The 17,799-nt window shown below is 46.0% G+C and overlaps 1 protein-coding gene across 4 annotated transcripts in view; it reads left to right on the plus strand.

Annotated features, from left to right (window-relative positions):
• STXBP4 (syntaxin binding protein 4) overlaps positions 1–17,799 on the plus strand; it is a 506,433-nt gene that overhangs the window by 129,762 nt on the left and 358,872 nt on the right. For all 4 annotated transcript variants that reach the window (XM_063961265.1, XM_063961264.1, XM_063961266.1 and 1 more), the window contains exons 9-10: positions 9,430–9,551; positions 17,529–17,612. In XM_063961265.1, coding sequence (XP_063817335.1) covers positions 9,430–9,551; positions 17,529–17,612 — 206 coding nt within the window. The remainder of the gene's footprint in view (positions 1–9,429; positions 9,552–17,528; positions 17,613–17,799) is intronic.

Genomic DNA, 17,799 nt, shown 5'->3' on the forward strand with positions numbered 1-17,799 from the left:
TTTTTAGAAATCATTTTGAAGTTCTGTGCCCTAAATCATTTCTCTGAAACATTGTTATGGGCAGAAAGATATATAAGTTACTGATAGGGCAGCTTGCAAATCAACAACTCCTGTTCAGGGGGAAATACATCTTGGTATTGTCTTAAATGACATTGCCTTGAAGTTTATTTCATAGAGTAGATGAATTGTGTATTGATCTTAGTGAGTAGCTTAACAATCTATCTAAAGAAAGTAAGAAAGAGCAAGTAACCGTGCACTGGGATAAATCATTTTGCAATGGAGAGGGAGCATAATACATACATTATTTGCATGTGGGTTAGATACTGGTAGCTTTTGCATGTAGCCAACAAATGCTGGCCAGCTTTATTTTTACACTGCAATTTAAATCTTTCTGCACATTACATCAGGTGTAGTATGACTGGCCGGCTGTCGAGATCCCGGCGCCTGACCGCCGGAATGCCGGCAGCCTGGGCGAGCGCAAAAGAGCCAATTGCGGGCTCGCTGCGCTGACCACGCTGCAGGCACGGTGGCACGCTACCTGCGCCGTGCTATTTATTCTCCCTCCAGCGGTGTCGTGGACACCCCAAGCGGGAGAATAGTTGTCGGTATCTTGGCAGTTGGGATCCCGGCGCCGGCATGCTGAGCGCCGGCATCCCAACATCAGGTATATCGAGTGCCCATTACATCTGCCCCACCTGCATGGTTTTACCCAGGTGCACAGTTACTTGCTCTTTCTGACTTTATTCCCAACTCAGAATTCGTCCCAAAGGGCCTGATTCAGAGATGGATGGTAACGCATTCGCAGCAGCGGATGTGCAAAAATATACTAATGCAGTAGCCACCTAGAAATGTACTGAGACGCCCACTGGCTGCTTCACAGATCCAAGCACCTGCGTTCAGACACGCAGCGGTGGTCGCAGTTCCTTCAGTGTAATTGACCGTCTAGGTAATACTATGATCAGACACAATGGCTGTGGTATCTAAGATGCTGGCGCCTTGTTTGCTGCATACAGGATTGCACACGTATGCTAAGACACACCCTGAAAATGGTCGTGACGCCTGTGTTTTTGCCGCCACTCCCCGTTACGTGCCCCAAGCGGTTCCTATCTTTCAATCACTGCGAGCAACACCACTTAACTACCTTGGTGAGTGTGCAGTGCAACCCTGGCACATGTGCGGCAGGTGATAATCGCTCAATTCTCTAATTATCGTCATAGTGTAAATATATGCATCATGCCCAAGTGTGGTCGCTATGTACATATTACTGCTAATTACCCAACCTATGGGGTAAGGAAAAATCTGCCATGCGGTGAGTTGCCAGGTATCGGGGAAACATCGGAGCGCCTGCACTTCATAGCATTGCCATTAATTACCCCTTATTTAGGGATACTGTTGGGCTGATTCTGTAGCTCCAGATAGCCATGGAAACCAGATATACTGCTTTATCTTAATGCAAACTTGTATTTCAATAATGTGAGGGTCCTTGCATTTGCCAGCAGAAATCCTTACCTATTGATTTTAAACCAGCCACCACCCATGCCGCAACTGTAATCATTAGTGTCTGCCCTTGTGCCAACCTCATGCTAGCTGCTAGAGATTCGTCAGAGACAGGATTCCGTTCCCCATTCACAAAGCTTGGAATGGTGCAGAGGTTTTGATACATGCCCACAACACTCCCATATATGTACGCTCTCATTATTGCCTCTCCATAACGCACAATGGCCCTAATACATGTTTGTATGCATATACCTACACAGCTATGAATTTTCAGGCTACGGATTTGATAAACATGACAGCCAGTCTACCTGCTTTGTGGGACTTAGAAGGGGGACCGAACCAACCTCCTGAGGTTTAATGGTCCGTAATCCCAGCTGACAGGACAGTGAGCTCCTGAGGTGCTGTTCACACACAGTTAGTGTATGTGCCCACGCCAGCAACTAGCCGCCACCCTCTAACAGATGGCGAAGATCGATAGGTGCGGTGAGCGTTAACACCGGGGTCCCAGTTAGCGGGTCCCCGGTGCGGTTTTGGCGGCATGTCACGCGGTTGTCACGGGCCACGAGCCGCGGTGCCCGCCGCGGACTAGACTGGCTCAGGGCTCATGCCCGCAGTGCCCACTGTTCATGAGGGCTTGTGTGTATTGATATATATTTATGTGTGTTAAACATGGCCAGTATAAAACTGCAGGGACCGCGCGCCATTTCAAGGGGCGTGGCTTTCCAAAACAGGACCAGAGGCGGGAAGGTGCCATTTCCTGCTGCTGATCATCATGTCTGTATGCACGCTGCTCCTCCAGGGACCCACGCTGTTACAGACTCTGTACTGGTACCAGGGGGTCATAGCAGGCGGGGAGCACAACAGCAGTAGTGCCGCTGCACTTCTGTCAGGTTGTACACATAGGGGGTGATTCCGACTTGTTCGCTCGCTAGCCGCTTTTAGCAGCATTGCACACGCTAGGCCGCCGCCCTCTGGGAGTGTATCTTAGCTTAGCAGAATAGCGAACGAAAGATTAGCAGAATTGCGAATAGAAAATTCTTAGCAGTTTCTGAGTAGCTCCTGACCTACTCACAGATTGCAATCAGCTCAGGCCGTTTCATTCCTGGTTTGACGTCACACACACGCCCAGCGTTCAGCCAGCCACTCCCCCGTTTCTCCAGACACTCCCGCGTTTTTCCCTGACACGTCTGCGTTTTTCCGCACACTCCCTGAAAACGGCCAGTTTCCGCCCAGAAACACCCACTTCCTGTCAATCACACCCTGATCACTTCAACGATGAAAATTCTTCGTTCGGACGTGAGTAAATCTACTAAGTTTTGTGCTAAAATACTTAGCGCATGCGCACTGCGTACCATGCGCATGCACATTTTTGCCTTAATCGCTCCGTTGCGAAAATCGGCAGCGAGCGAACAACTCGGAATGACCCCAATAATTCACACACTGTGCTGCTGTGTTCTGTGTGCTGGTCTACATTCCTAAGTGTCACTCCAGGGGCTTTCTAGGGTCTGTGTAGAGATGTTTTTCATTGAGCTGCGCTATATTACGGTTGTCTAAAGATGTCTGTTGACATGGTTATGTGTGCTGCTTGTAACTCTACCCAGTGTTCAGCGGGGTCCCTCGTGTGGACAGTGCTCCTTATCTCCTCAGGGACACAGACTGGTTAGATAGTTTTAAATGCATGATTCAGAACTCAGAATTAGCTGCAGCTAAAAAGGAGAGGCAGGTGTTAAAACAGTCTATTGACTGTATGGCAAAAGCAGCTGATACCAGAAAGGCTTCTCAGCCCTCTCTGTTGGTTTCACATAAACGCTCATTGCCACAGGTGCTCCAGTCTGATTCTGATCAGCCTGATGTGGATGATGATGATATGGATGAGGACAGCTCTCTGTCCCCTGGGGTGGAGGCCCTCGTTTTTGCTGTAAGAGAGGTTCTTCACATACCGGATCAGGAGGCAGAATCAGATGAGGAGTTGTACTTTAATGTTAGACCCAAGACCTCAGTAACTTTTTCTCTGTCTAAAGAATTAAAGTCCCTGGCCAGGGAGGCATGGTTAAACCCCGATAAGAAATTTAAACTTCCTCAGAGGTTTTTAGCTACCTTTCCCCCCCCAGCTGAGGATAGGAAAGTATGGGAAAACACCCCTCGGTCAGTCGATATGTCTGTGTCCAGACTGTCTAAGAAATTGGTTCTGCCGGTGCTGGGGGCTATATCCCTAAAAGAGCCAGCTGACCGTAAAATAGAGACCACTCTCAAGGCAATATATACGGCAGCAGGCATAGCACAGCGCCCCACAATAGTTTGTGGGTGGATTTCCAGGGCGGTAGTCAAGTGGTCTGATAGTATTATTGATGGTTTAGATTCTCTGCCCTGGGAGGGAGGTCATTACTCTGCTGCAACATATCCAGGATGCTGCAAATTTTATGAGCGAGACTATTAAGGAATTGTGTAAGATAAATGGGCGCACTACTGCTATGGCTGTTTTGGCACGCAGAGCTCTGTGGTTACGTCAATGGTCAGCGGACGCTGATTCCAAAAAGGGTGTAGAAAATTTTCCCTTAACAGGTGATGCCTTGTTTGGAGATGAGTTAAATAAATGGATCTCTCAGGCAACGGCTGGTAGGTCTACCTATCTGCCGTCGGCTGCGCCACCTGCTCGACGATCTTACACAGGACCCTCCTTGCAGTCCTTTCGTTTGCCAAGGTTCAGAGGCAGGGGCCGGGGAGTCTCCACCACTCCGAAAGGATCTCGTGGTAAGTCCCTTAAACCTGCAATCGCAGCTTCCCTGTACCAGACCACAGGATCCCCTGCCGCTAAGCCTACCGCGTGACAGTTGGCCCCAGCGACAAGGCGACTTTCAGGTGGGTGCTCGCCTTCAACACTTCGCCCACGTGTGGGCAAAGTCCTGCCGGGATCCTTAGATGAGGGATCTCATTTCCCAGGGTTACCGGCTGGAATTTTAAGCACTTCCTCCTCACAGATTTTTCATATCGGGCTTACCAGTTTTGCCCGCTGCAAGGGTTACCTTGCAAGAGGCTATTCAAAAACTTTAGCGGACAGGGGTGATGGTTCCGGTACCTCCTCCATTACGCAAAAGGAGTTGTTACTCCAGTCTTTTTGTTGTTTCAAAACCAGACGGTTCGGTGTAACCCATCTTAAACCTGAAGTCTCTAAACCTGTATCTGCGGATATTCAAATTCAAGATGGAATCCCTGCGGGTAGTGTTGTCCAGTCTGGAGGAGGGGGAATTCCTCTAGATGTCAAGGATGCTTACCTACACATTCCCATGTAGCCCCCTGATCAGGCTTACCTCAGGTTCGCCATATTGGACGACCATTTCCAGTTTCAGGCCTTGCCTTTTGGCCTGTCCATAGCTCAGAGAGTTTTCACCAAAGTCATGGTGGAGATGATGCTGCAACTGCGCATGATGGGTGTCGACATAGTCCCCTACTTGGACGATCTCCTGATAAAAGCTATGTCCAGGGAGCGTCTATTGCACAGCATCGATCTGACGACTTGCCTGCTTACGGATCATGGGTGGATCCTAAACCTCCAGAAATCTCACCTGGAACCAACCCAGCGTCTTCAGTTCCTGGGAATGATACTGGATACTGTGTCTCAAAAGGTGTTTCTTCCGATGGACAAGGCATTGGATATCCAGGCTATGGTCCGCTCAGTACTCCGTCCTCGCAAGGTGTCCATACATCTTTGCATACGCTTGCTGGGCAGGGTGGTTGCTGCTTACGAGGCAATCCAATATGGCAGATTTCATGCCCGGCCATTTCATCTGGATCTGCTGCACAAACAGTCGGGTTCTCACCTTCACAAGCATCAGGAAACAACCTTATCTCCAAGAGCACGGATTTCTCTATTATGGTGGTTATGTCACAACTGAGGGCTGAGGCTGACCTGGGGAAGTCTCAGATGTAGGGGCCTTGTGTGTAGGTGAACCGGGGAGGTAGTATTGGGTTCCTAGACATACAGGAGATATTGTACCATTTGCCCGAAGGCGTGATCACGACAACGGAGTTGCAAACATTTTTATTAAACACACAGCTTTAGACACCTTGGATATGCAATAACGTCACAGTAGCTGTGCAGTGATAAATTACAGTACAGTTCCCAGAAGCGCAGAGGTAATTAGTGCTGTGGCTTGCAGAACAGAATGTTAGAGTCCTTGCCAGAACTGGAGATGGTAAGTACGTATGCCACAGCTAACTGCTGAGGAGAGGTATCAACTGGTACTGCCCAGCAGATGGTATACAGAGGCTGGAGCAACACAGATGCACAGAAGTAGATGGTACTTGGTATAAATGCAAAGAGTGCCGGTTGGAACCGGTATGAATGAAAGGTGTGCAGAATTCACCACTGTAGATTTAGAGTCCGATGGTGAGCATCGATGGACGCTGTGGTTCAATGGTAGAATGGTCACAGATGCAGGCAATATGGGAATACCGCTGATAACGTTGAAATAAACTGAAGAAACTGTGGAGCACCGATAGCAGAATACCAGTGACTCAGGAGCACTGTGGAAAGCTGGTAGGCCATGGTAAGTACGCTGTTGAAGTATGGAGAGCGGTGCTGCAGAAAGGAGAAGTTGAAAACGATACCAGGACACCGCTGGAGGCTGAAAGCGAAGCAGGACCAACGCTGTGAGCAGGAAGCCGGTGTCTGATCGTAGAGAGTAATCAGAAGCAATGCTGGAACACTGCAGAAGTCAGGCTGCACTGCAGGATGGAAACAGGTGCAGGTTTCTTAGTGGAGCTGAATCATAGGAGCCGGAATACCTGGAGAAACAAGCAGTAGAATCCACAAGTAGGAGAGACATGTGTATAGGTTAGACAACCAAAGCACTGACGATTATCCAGCCCAGGAGCAGGATATTTATATCAGCTGGGAGGCAGGCATTGGCTGGATAATTAGGCAGAGTCCAGAGTGCAGCGGAAAGGTTGTAGACTGACATGTGATGAGGAAAAACATGGCTGCACCCATGGAGGGAAAGTCTGTTTGTATATTCCATGTGGTAAACTACAGTAATGACGGAGGAGGGCAGGAGACGCCATTCTTAAACACAGTGCAACTAAACTGTAAGGCTGCCATGGGATCACAGGGAAGAGGCTTGAGGAAATTATATACAGCACGCTGCACGCAGACAGCGCAGATGGATTCCCCGTTTTTGAACGCTGGGCCATTCTCAGGAGACACTTGGAAGGTAAATAATGATGTCCAATTACCAGGATCGTGACAGGTTACTAGTTCCTCACCTGGTAGAAGGCAGGAATTTCAATATCCGCTCATGGATTCTACTCACAACGGATGCCAGTCTCCGGGGTTGGGGACTGTGACCCAAGTGACACAGTTCCAGGGGATATGGTCAGTTCAGGAATCAGCCCTGCCGATAAACATCCTGGAGCCCAGGGCAGTTTACAATGCTCTTCTGCACGCTTCCCATTTCCTGAAGGATCAGACGATCCAGGTTCAATCAGACAGCGCCATGGCATGGGGGGGTCTGGACAAGAAGCAGAGCGGCGATGCGAGTAGTGTCAAAAATCCTCTTCTGGGCGGAGGCCATCGCAAGGGCAGTCTCAGCCATATTCATTTCAGGAGTGGACAACTGGGAAGCGGACTTCCACAGCAGACACTTCCTCCATCCGGGGGAAAGAGGCCTACATCCCCAGGTGTTTCAACAGCTAATTCACCGGTGAGGCTGTCCACAGATAGATCTGATGGCTTCTCATCTCAACAAGAAGCTATGCCATTACTGTTCCAGAACGAGGGATCTGCAGGCTGTAGCAGTGGATGCACTTATGACACCATGGATGGAACAGTTTGTGTACCTGTTCCCTCCTCTGCCACTAATCCCAAGAGTTCTAAAAAGATTAAGAAGGGAAAGCGTTCAAGCAATTCTAATTGCCCCAGATTGGCCTCGATGGGCGTGGTACTCGGACCTCCTAACCATGACTCTGGAGGATCCCTGGCTTCTGCCGCTCCAAAAGGATCTTCTTCAACAAGGTCCGTTCGTCTATCCAGACTTACAGTGGCTTGGAAGACGGCTAGGAAGTTGAGAGGGAGATTTTAGCAAGAAAAGGTCTTCCCTCCCGGGTTATTTCCACCATGGTCCCGGCCAGGAAGATGGTTACATCAAAACATTATCATCGTATCTGGAAAAAGTATGTTTCCTGGTGTGAAAGTAGAAAGGTTTCTCCCGTGGAATTTAGAATTGGTCGTTTTCTACTTTTCCTGCAAGCGGGAGTGGATATTGGCCTACCTTTAGGCTGTATGAAAGTTCAGATTGCGGCGCTCTCTATTTTCTTCCAGAAACAACTTGCCATGTTGCCGGAAGTACAAACTTTCCTAAAAGGAGTTCTTCATATGCAACCACCCTTCGTACGTCCCATGGCTCCATGGGATCTCAATGTGGTTCTGTCCTTTCTTCAATCGGACTGGTTTGAACCCTTACATAGGGTGGAATTAAAGTCTCTCACCTGGAAGACAGTTATGTTAATAGCATTGGCGACTGCCAGACATGTCTCTGAATTGGGGGCCTTATCCTGTAAGAGCCCTTATTTGAATTTTCATGAAGACAGGGCGGGACTCAGGACCCGTCCTCAGTTTTTGCCATAGGTGGTTTCAACCTTTCATGTGAATCAACCTATTGTGGTCCCGGTGTTGTCTGACGCTTCCATTGGGCCAGAGTCCTTGGATGTGGTGAGTGACTAATCATCGGAAATCTGATTCGCTGTTTGTCCTTAATGATGCCACCAAGATTGGTCGTCCGGCTTCTAAGCAATCCATCCGTTGGCTCAGGTTGACCATTCAACAGGCCTATACTTCGGCGGCTCTGCCTTTGCTGACGTCTATTCAGGCCCACTCATCTAGGTCTGTGGGCTCTTCCTGGGTGGCTGCCCAGAGTGTCCCGGCCTTACAGTTGTGCCGAGATGCTACATGGTCTGGTTCGAACACTTTTGTGAAATTTTATCAGTTCGACACCTTGGCCAAGGGTGAACTTCAGTTTGGACAGGCAGTTTTACAGGGGTCTCAGCATTCTTCCACCCATTTGGGAGCTTTGGGACTTCCCCATGGTACTAAAATACAGATCCCCAGTATCCACTAGGACGTAAGAGAAAATAGGAGTTTAATACATACCGGTAATTCCTTTTCTCGTAATCCGTAGTGGATACTGTTCTCCCGCCTCAGTTCTTCGATTCCTGCTTACATGAGTAAGTATTTGGTTGGCCCGCCGTTGTGGTCCCTTTCTGTTGTTGGGATAGTTGTGCTATCCTGGTTAGGTTGGTGTTGCTATCCTCTGTTCTGGTTAGTGCCCTCCTTTCGGTTATGGTTGTGTGTTGGCTTTGTGCCTCACCGCTGTTTCACCTGTTTTCTTCTCTCGTGGTATGTCCATCTCCTCGGGCACAGTTTCCAAGACTCAGTCTGGTAGGAGGGGCATAGAGGGGAGGAGCCAGCACACACATACACACACTAAAGGTTTTAAAGTGCCACGCTCCAGTGGACCCGATCTATACCCCATGGTATTAAAGTACAGATCCCCAGTATCCACTACGGACTACGAGAAAAGGAATTACCGGTAGGTATTAAATTCCTAATTTTTTTTTGCCCAGTGTTTTTTTTGGGCAATTCAGTTGTAGCCTGTTTTTTCTTTAAGTTCCCGGATCTTTGTGTTTTCATGGCCGCGATTGCAAAAACAGGACATTTATTGTGGGTTTTTTTTGCGACCTCAGGGGGTCCTGAAAAAGAATCCACAATCAGTGTCTGCTTTTAGGGCCAATTAGATAGCCCCCAGGGGATCAATTAGCCACGGTAAATTACAGCGGCCAATTGACTCCCCCCTTCCCCCTATAGTGGTACTTTAAATAGTCGTGTAAATAATAATTGTTATACATTCTATAGTAATTTAGTTTATCTCTATGCCTTAGACTTTGTGAGGGTGGCCAAAAAGATCTTCAATCTGCCTTTACAAGACAGAGATCTTGGACAGGACCTCATGATGCTTAAAGAACATCAAGTCAGGCATTTATTGGACAGTGTGACAACTCAGGTAAGGTGCTTCCATTCCATTCTAGTTCAAACAGAATTTCAGTGTTGACATTACAATTACACATCTTTTTCAGGAGAGATAGTCACTTGCTTTATGAAATCCAGACACACGTTGACAATTCCTGCTTAGTTCTACTTGCATGCAGATGTGCCCTCATACATCTAGCCTCCAAAAGCCATGCAGTGGGATATGCCTAGCAAGTGTGAGCCGCCAGGTCCCGTGCAATTCTGCTAGAGTTGAGCATTCTTTTTTTGCTGAAAATGCATCTTAGTTGCAACGTGATGTCTCTATTTGTTTTAACCACTGGATATGATAGATATGATAGATATACATTTTTAGGTAACATAAAGGGCATCAAGTGCCCAATTTTACCACCTAAAGGGAATCTATTGCCCAGTTTTAACACTGAGCCATGTCATTTAGGGCACTTCAATCATACTTGCAAAACATACTTTAATTATAAATTCACAAATTTCAGATTGTGCATTAGCTGTTAATTACAGTATATCTATATACAACAAGACCTAACATATATATCCATATACTATATGTAAGGTTGCCATAATACAGGCCTGGCCAACCTTTGGCTCTCTAGCTGTTGTGAAACTACAAGTTGATGCTAAAACTGTGGCAGGGCATGCTGGGATATATAGTTTCACAACATCTGGCAAGCCACAGGTCGGCCAGGTCTGATATAATATATCTTTAATCCTGGACACCTGTGATTACACAGGTTCTGTGGTGAATAAAGTAGGAGAAATGCATGCTTTTATTTAGCTAGCCACAGAACCTGTATAATTCATATGTGTCCCGGATTAAATGTATATGTATGTGTCCTAGATTAAAGGATATTTTGGCAACCCTACATACACAGTTTAATGGATCAATGTTATCTATGTAATTATGTAACGATATAACAGTGAGCACTCAGCTAGAGTAACAAAGGTACACACACAGCAACAGGGGAAAGTTACTGGTAATGTCTCCACTTTCAACTCTTGGGTGTGTTATCCAGACCTTGGATGAAATTGAATAACCTGCGAGTTGCAGATTGTGCGGGACCTTGTATGAGTCTGGACAGATTTTTAAAGCGGCTATCATTTATACAAAACAACCAGGTTGGTTTTGCCATGTAAATGACTGCATCTCTAAATATACGGTCCGGCTCGCACAAAGTCCTGCACAGCCTCGCAGGCGATTACATTTTTTGAGCAGGATACCATGTGTTAGGGCAGAGGTTCTCAAACTCGGTCCTCGGGAGCCCACACAGTGCATGTTTTGCAGGTCTCCTCACAGAATCGCAAGTGAAATAATTAGCTCCACCTGTGGACCTTTTAAAATGTGTCAGTGAGTAATTAATACACCTGTGCACCTGCTGGGTTACCTGCAAAACATGCACTGTGTGGGCCCCCGAGGACCGAGTTTGAGAACCTCTGTGTTAGGGGATTTAAGATTTGTCAGGACATGCTCCAATATAGTAGCAAATATTGCAGGGTTGGCTCAATATTGCATGGTGTATGGCCCAAAATCAATCGAGATGCCAAATACCCATGGGTGACAGCTGGCCCTGTGGTGCAGCGCAACCACACATTACAGGGGAGAGACGGTCAGCACATATTTTACATACAATGTAATATATGTGCTAGCTGCCTTACCTGGGTATCAGCAGTGCTGTGTTTTACTGACCTGCCGTAGCACAGGACACAGCACTCAGCTTGTCTGTCATCTATAAGCCTGCCTCCAGACTCTTGTGAAACTAGCCAATGGGAGTCTGGGGGCGGACTTATAGAAGATAGACAAGCTGAGTGCTGTGTCCCATGCTACAGCAGGTCAGTGAAACACAGCGGTGCTGATCCCAGGTAAGACAGTCAGCACATAATTTATATTATATACAACATTGCATGTATGTTTATATGCGCTAACCAACTCCCACTGCAATGTATTGTTGGCGCTGGGGGGCAGCAGCCACCACTGCAGACACCTGTTCGTTCATGATACTGTCAAAATCAGGTATATTCCTAAATGCACTCAGAAAATGATTACATATGGCTTCCAGTCACACTGGAATGTCTAAATTAGACATTAATCCTCCCATGCTTTTTTTCTCTTAATCTGTAAGAAACACTGTGAGCAATTGAATCTGCCCCTGTATATATAAACTCATCCATAGATTAGAGGAAGTTCCTGATTGATTAACACTTTAATAATAACATTAACCATGTGTACTACTACATGTTATAGGGGTTAATTCAGAGTTGATCGCAGCAGCAAATTTGTTAGCAGTTGGGCAAAACACTGTGCACTGCAGGTAAGGGGGGGCAGATATAATATTTGCAGAGAGAGTTAGGTATGGATGGGTTATTTTGTTTCTGTGCAGGGTAAATACTGGCTGCTTTATTTTTACACTGCAATTTAGATTCCAGTTTGAACACACCCCACCCAAATCTAACTCTCTGCACATGTTATATCTACCGCCCCCACCCCCCACCCCCCGCAGTGCACATGGTTTTGCCCAACTGCTAAAAAAAAATCTGCAGCGATCAACTCTGAATTAGGCCCATAGTGCTTACTATTGGCATCCTTACATTGTGTATACATCTAGGAATTAATAAAGATTAATCTTAGAAGAAATGTTCAGTGTCTCTCTAGTTATTTGTAAATGTTGGGATATGTGTAATTGCATTTTAAGCTGACTGACTCCATGGATAGGGCCCTAGGAGAAGATGTAGAAATCTTTTATTATAAATTGTCTTAGCCCAGGTTGGAAAACAAATAAGCTTTCTCCGGCAGGGTCCACATGTTATCCACAGGATAACATTGGGATGTGATGACGCGACAGCGGATTTGCACCAATCGGTCAAAGCTGTCGGCCTCCCAGCATGCAACGGGCCCGTCCATATATCCCCACCTCCTGACTCAGGCAAATCAGTTTTTTGTTTGGTGCAGCAGCAGCCGGACCATGGTCAAGAGGGCTGCTGGTTTTTCAGCAGCCATAAGCTTTTTTATTTTATTTTTATAGTCTTACTGTTTTTTTGAGCGATCTTTCTAAAAAGCGTCTTATACGTACCTTAGAAAGAGACAGTCCAACAACTCCACGCCGGGTTATGATAACACTTACCCACGAGTACAGTGCTGTTTCGGCGGGCGTCTGTGTCGAATGTACTAGCAAGTCCAGCAGACTTTACCAGGCTGTGGACGGAGCACGGGGAGAAGGTAAGGCATCGGTTTTGCTTAGAGGGGGAACACGGACACAGCCACATTGTTTTGGGAGTAGACTACCAAACAGTCGCTGACGCTGCTGCCACCTAGGGTGCACCAGAGCTAGGCCCTAGGGATTATATGCTCCAGGGGTAGTATGAGGCTGCGATCCCTAGGGTTGATGTCAGCAGTGGGGAGTCAGACGCACCCTCAAGAAACACCCTCATCAAAGGTTTTGTACCAGCCCGTTTTCAGTGGAAACGAAGGCCAGGACTTTGCAAGGAGCAATTCAGAAGTTGCTTCAGTCAGGAGTGATAATTCCAGTTCCTCCTGTACAATGAGGTCAAGGTTTTTATTCCAACCTGTTTTAGTCCAGAAGCCAAATGGGTCGTTCCGGCCCATATTCAATTTCAAAACGCTGAACAAGTACATTTCATTGCCTCGGTTTTCATATGGAGACTTTACGTTCCATTATATTGACCAGGGAGCCGGAGGGTTTATGGTGTACCTGGATATCCAGGATGTTTACCTACATGTTCCTATAGCACGGTCTCATCAGCGCTCTCTCTCAGGTTTGTTATCCTCCAGCATCATTTTCAATTTCAGGCCCTACCATTTGAACTGACCACAGCTCCCAGAGTATTCACCAAAATTATGGTGGTGGTGGTGGCGGCATCTTATCTCCATTAGCAGGGGATAAGGATTTTTCCATACTTTGATGACCTATTAATCCTGGCACAGTCTCAGGAATGGCTTAAGTGTCAGCTGCAACAGACAATAGCCTGTTTACAGAGATACGGCTCATAAATTAGGCAAAGTCGTCTCTAGTTCCGTCACAATGGATGACTCACTTTAGGGGCTGTGTTAGAATTGGGTATTCATAGAGTAATTTTAACTCTGAACAAAATTTTCAAAATTCATTTAAGGATTGAGGAGTTGCTACACAGTCAAAAGGTATCCATTTACGCGGTAATGCTTGTGATGGGTTTGATGGTGTAGACATTCGAGATGATGGATATACTCAGTTCCACTTGATACATCTGCAACTTCTATACTTTCCAAGTGGAATGGTTTTCATCAGACAATAAAAGCACATATTATGGTCTTCCCCTGGAAGGTAGTAGCTCAATAGCTTGGTGGTTGCAGACATCCTATCTGGACAAAGGGAGACTCCTTTTGATATCAGTTTGGGAAGCTCTGACAATGGATGCCAGCACGCAGGGCTGGGGAACAGTGTCAGAAAGGAGTTGTTTCCAGGGGCAGCAGACCAAGGAAGAAAGTTGCCTGCCAATAAATATATTGGAACTTTGGGCCATATATATGGCATTTATTCAGGCAAAGAATATCCTTCTGATGAAACCAGTTTGAATTCGCTCGGCAATGGCAGTAGTGTACCTCAACTATCAGGGAGGAACTCGCAGTCAGAACTTCATTATCCATCCTTGTCCGCAGTATTCATTCCGGGAGTCCTAAACTGGGAAGTGGATTTTCTCAATAAGCACACCATTCATGCAAATGAATGGGCTTTACACCCCAATGTCTTACAAACTCTGGTAGACAATGGGGTTACCGTAGATAGATCTCATGGCGATCCGTCAGAACAACAAAGTTTCCGCATACAGGTCAAGAACAAAGGATCCCAGAACGATCTTTGTGGATGACTTGTCAACTTTCGTCTGGCTTATGTGTTTCCACCAATCGCCCTATGATCCAGGGTGTTGCGAAAAGTAAGACAAGGTAAGGGTGCCGTGATACTTATAGCTCTGGCTTGCTCCAGAAGACATTGGTACACAGAACTGCAGAGTATGTCGATGGATGCTCCATTCTTACTCCTTCAAAGTTCAGATCTACTGTCTCGGGGTCCTGGTTATCATAAAAAATCTGGATTGACTGTCTTTGACAGCGTGGCTCTTGAGACTTACATCCTGAAGGCAAGAGGATTCTCATAACAGGTAATTCAAATTATGCTCAGAGCAAGGAAACTTTCCTCAGCTCGCATTTATCACCAAATATGGCAGGCCTATATTCAATGGTGCAGTGTTCAAAAATTGAACCTTGGTTTTTCTGAGTTTTTTAGAGTCTTAGCATTCCTTCAAGCAGGAATGCATAAAGGTTTACGGGTGGCTTCATTGAGAGTACAAGTGTCAGCATTGACTGTATGGTTCCAAAAGAAAGTTGCTAACCTGCAGGATATGCACACTTTTTTCCAGAGAATGTTGCATGTTCAACCTCCTTTTTTGTTCCTCCTACAGTGCCTTGGGACTTAAGTTTAGTCCTAAAGGCACTTCAAGTTGCCCCATTTGAACCACTAAAAAGAGTGGATCTTAAATGGTTGACATTTAAAGTTCTCTTTCTACTGGCTATTGCTCTAGTTAGAAGAGTTTCAGATTTAGGGGCATTGTTATGTCACCATCCATTTCTGATTTTTATCCAGATAGAGCAGTTCTTAGAAACAAATCTGGGTATCTTCCTAAAGTGGTGTCTAAAATCCACCTTAACTAAGTAAATTGTAGTCTTGGCCTTCCAGGGGCTGGACCTTTCTGCGGGAGATGCATTGTTGGACGTAGTCCGTGCCTTAAGGATCTACGTGGATCGCACCAGTGCCATCTGAAAGACAGACATACTCTTCGTTCTCTACAGATTTCACAAGAGAGGATGGCCTGCTGATAAGCAGACACTGGTAAAGTGGGTTCGGATGAAAATTTCAGAAGCATACTCTCAAGCTGATCTCCCTGTTCCGGCTAATGTCTCTGCTCATTCTACTCGTAAGGTAGGTCCATTATGGGCAGCACAACGTGGTGCTTCAGCAGAACAGATATGGTAGAAAGCCACATGGTTTTCATTAACACATTCATTATACTTTATGCCTGTGATACCTTTGCCTCTCGCGGCACTGAATTCTGGTGAAGGATTCTCTTGTCCAATCAGGAGCGTCCCCACCACTAAATTGCTTTGGGACATCCCAATGTTATCCTTTGGATAACCTGTGGACCCTACCGGAGAAATTACGTTATGGTAAGAACTTACCGTTGATAACAGTATTTCTCCTAAGTCCAATGCACAAAATGGAAAGCTGCTCAATCAGATTGTAATGTCACTCAGGTGCTAAAAGGGAGGGGTAATTCTGTGTAGGAAAAAACTATGTGTTCCCTAATGCACACCGAGTGAAAAATATTACTACATAATAGTCAGATAATACAGAGATCTTAGTTGCGTATATCTGCAGATATAGGGTTAAGCCCCAGGCCGATCGACAAGGCTTCTCCGTCACTGGGGGTCCCTAATACTAGGTATGGGTCCGGGGTGCAGGACCCCACGATGTCGGCACAGGTCGGCCACCCCAGGTCAGCACACAGGTGAGAATTAATAGGGGTTAATAAGAAGCACAGAAGTGCTATGTAAGTGGTGTGATTAAAATAATATATACAAAGTGATAGGGAAAATCATAAGTGTTAATAAAGTGTTAGGGTGTGCCGACCTGAAGCAGCCCAGCCATACCGACACAGGGGCCACCGCACCCCACACCCACCGGTGTGGGGTGCGGTGGCCCCTGTGTCGGTATGGCTGGGCTGCTTCAGGTCGGCACACCCTAACACTTTATTAACACTTATGATTTTCCCTATCACTTTGTATATATTATTTTAATCACACCACTTACATAGCACTTCTGTGCTTCTTATTAACCCCTATTAATTCTCACCTGTGTGCTGACCTGGGGTGGCCGACCTGTGCCGACATCGTGGGGTCCTGCACCCCGGACCCATACCTAGTATTAGGGACCCCCAGTGACGGAGAAGCCTTGTCGATCGGCCTGGGGGCTTAACCCTATATCTGCAGATATACGCAACTAAGATCTCCGTATTATCTGACTATTATGTAGTAATATTTTTCATTCGGTGTGCATTAGGGAACACATAGTTCTTTCTCCTAAGTCCACAGGATTCACAGGAATCCCACCCTGACGCACCTGATTTGAGGATCCTTTCACTCACTAACCACTTCCTTCTTGTACGGATGGGTGTGCATGTGTGTTCTTCTCACCTGATTAGGGCTCTCTATGATGCTCCTGCCTTGAGCTTTGGAAAAACTACTGATTTGCATGAGTCTGGAGGCGGGGATATATGTACGGGCCCGTTGCATGCTGGGAGGCCAAAAGCTTTGACCAATTGGTGCAAATCCGCTGTCGCGTTATCATATCCCAATGTTATCTTGTGGATTCTGTGGACTTAGGAGAAATACCGTTAGCAACGGTAAGTTCTTACCATAATGAATATTTTTTGCTAATGCTTTCCAAATGAGCAATACCCTTCTGTTTATTTTCTTATTTGACTTAATTACATGCAGAGAACAGCACATTTCAGTGAATTATTTGCCTAAAATAATAAGAGGAGGTAAGATATTGCTTACTGAAGATAAACCTTTACAACTTGTATCTTGCATTTACTGCAGTGCACTACATAAACATATAAGAAGTAAAGTAATGCAGAAATACAGTATCTTCCGGTCTAGTAATGAATCCCTATCAATTCAGGCTTCAGGATAACGTGAAACACAACATGAATACTGTCCACCTTACTTGTAACACCAAAGTAGTACTTGAGTTTTGGCATCAACAGTTCTCTATTACACCCTTAACTTGCTGCAGGGATCTTAACATGTTGCAGTTCCTATCACATTGAGACTGTAATATTGATGCCTGTTATATAGAAACACATTTGTCATTTAATTTATTATTTCAGGAATGCAAACTTTGTTTTAGGGTTTTCTTTCTTTGCTTAGGTCCAGTCATGTGATATCTCCAGTGATGTAGACAGACTGAAGAAAGAAAGAGATGACGCATTTGCCCAGTTAAAAATGATGAAGGTAAGTAGAGTATGCATTAAAACACAGCAAGACACAGTCACTTGAATGACCTGACCCCTAATATTTGGTGTGCTTCCCCTTCATTGACAATAAATCATGTGACACGACTGAGCATGATATGCATCTCCAGTAAAAATGGACAGGAGAGGGTGCCCGTGAAAACTGCATTTTGTCTTTGGCAAAACAA

This window comes from Pseudophryne corroboree, chromosome 3, assembly GCF_028390025.1.
Source record: "Pseudophryne corroboree isolate aPseCor3 chromosome 3, aPseCor3.hap2, whole genome shotgun sequence".
Taxonomy (NCBI): Eukaryota; Metazoa; Chordata; class Amphibia; order Anura; family Myobatrachidae; genus Pseudophryne; species Pseudophryne corroboree.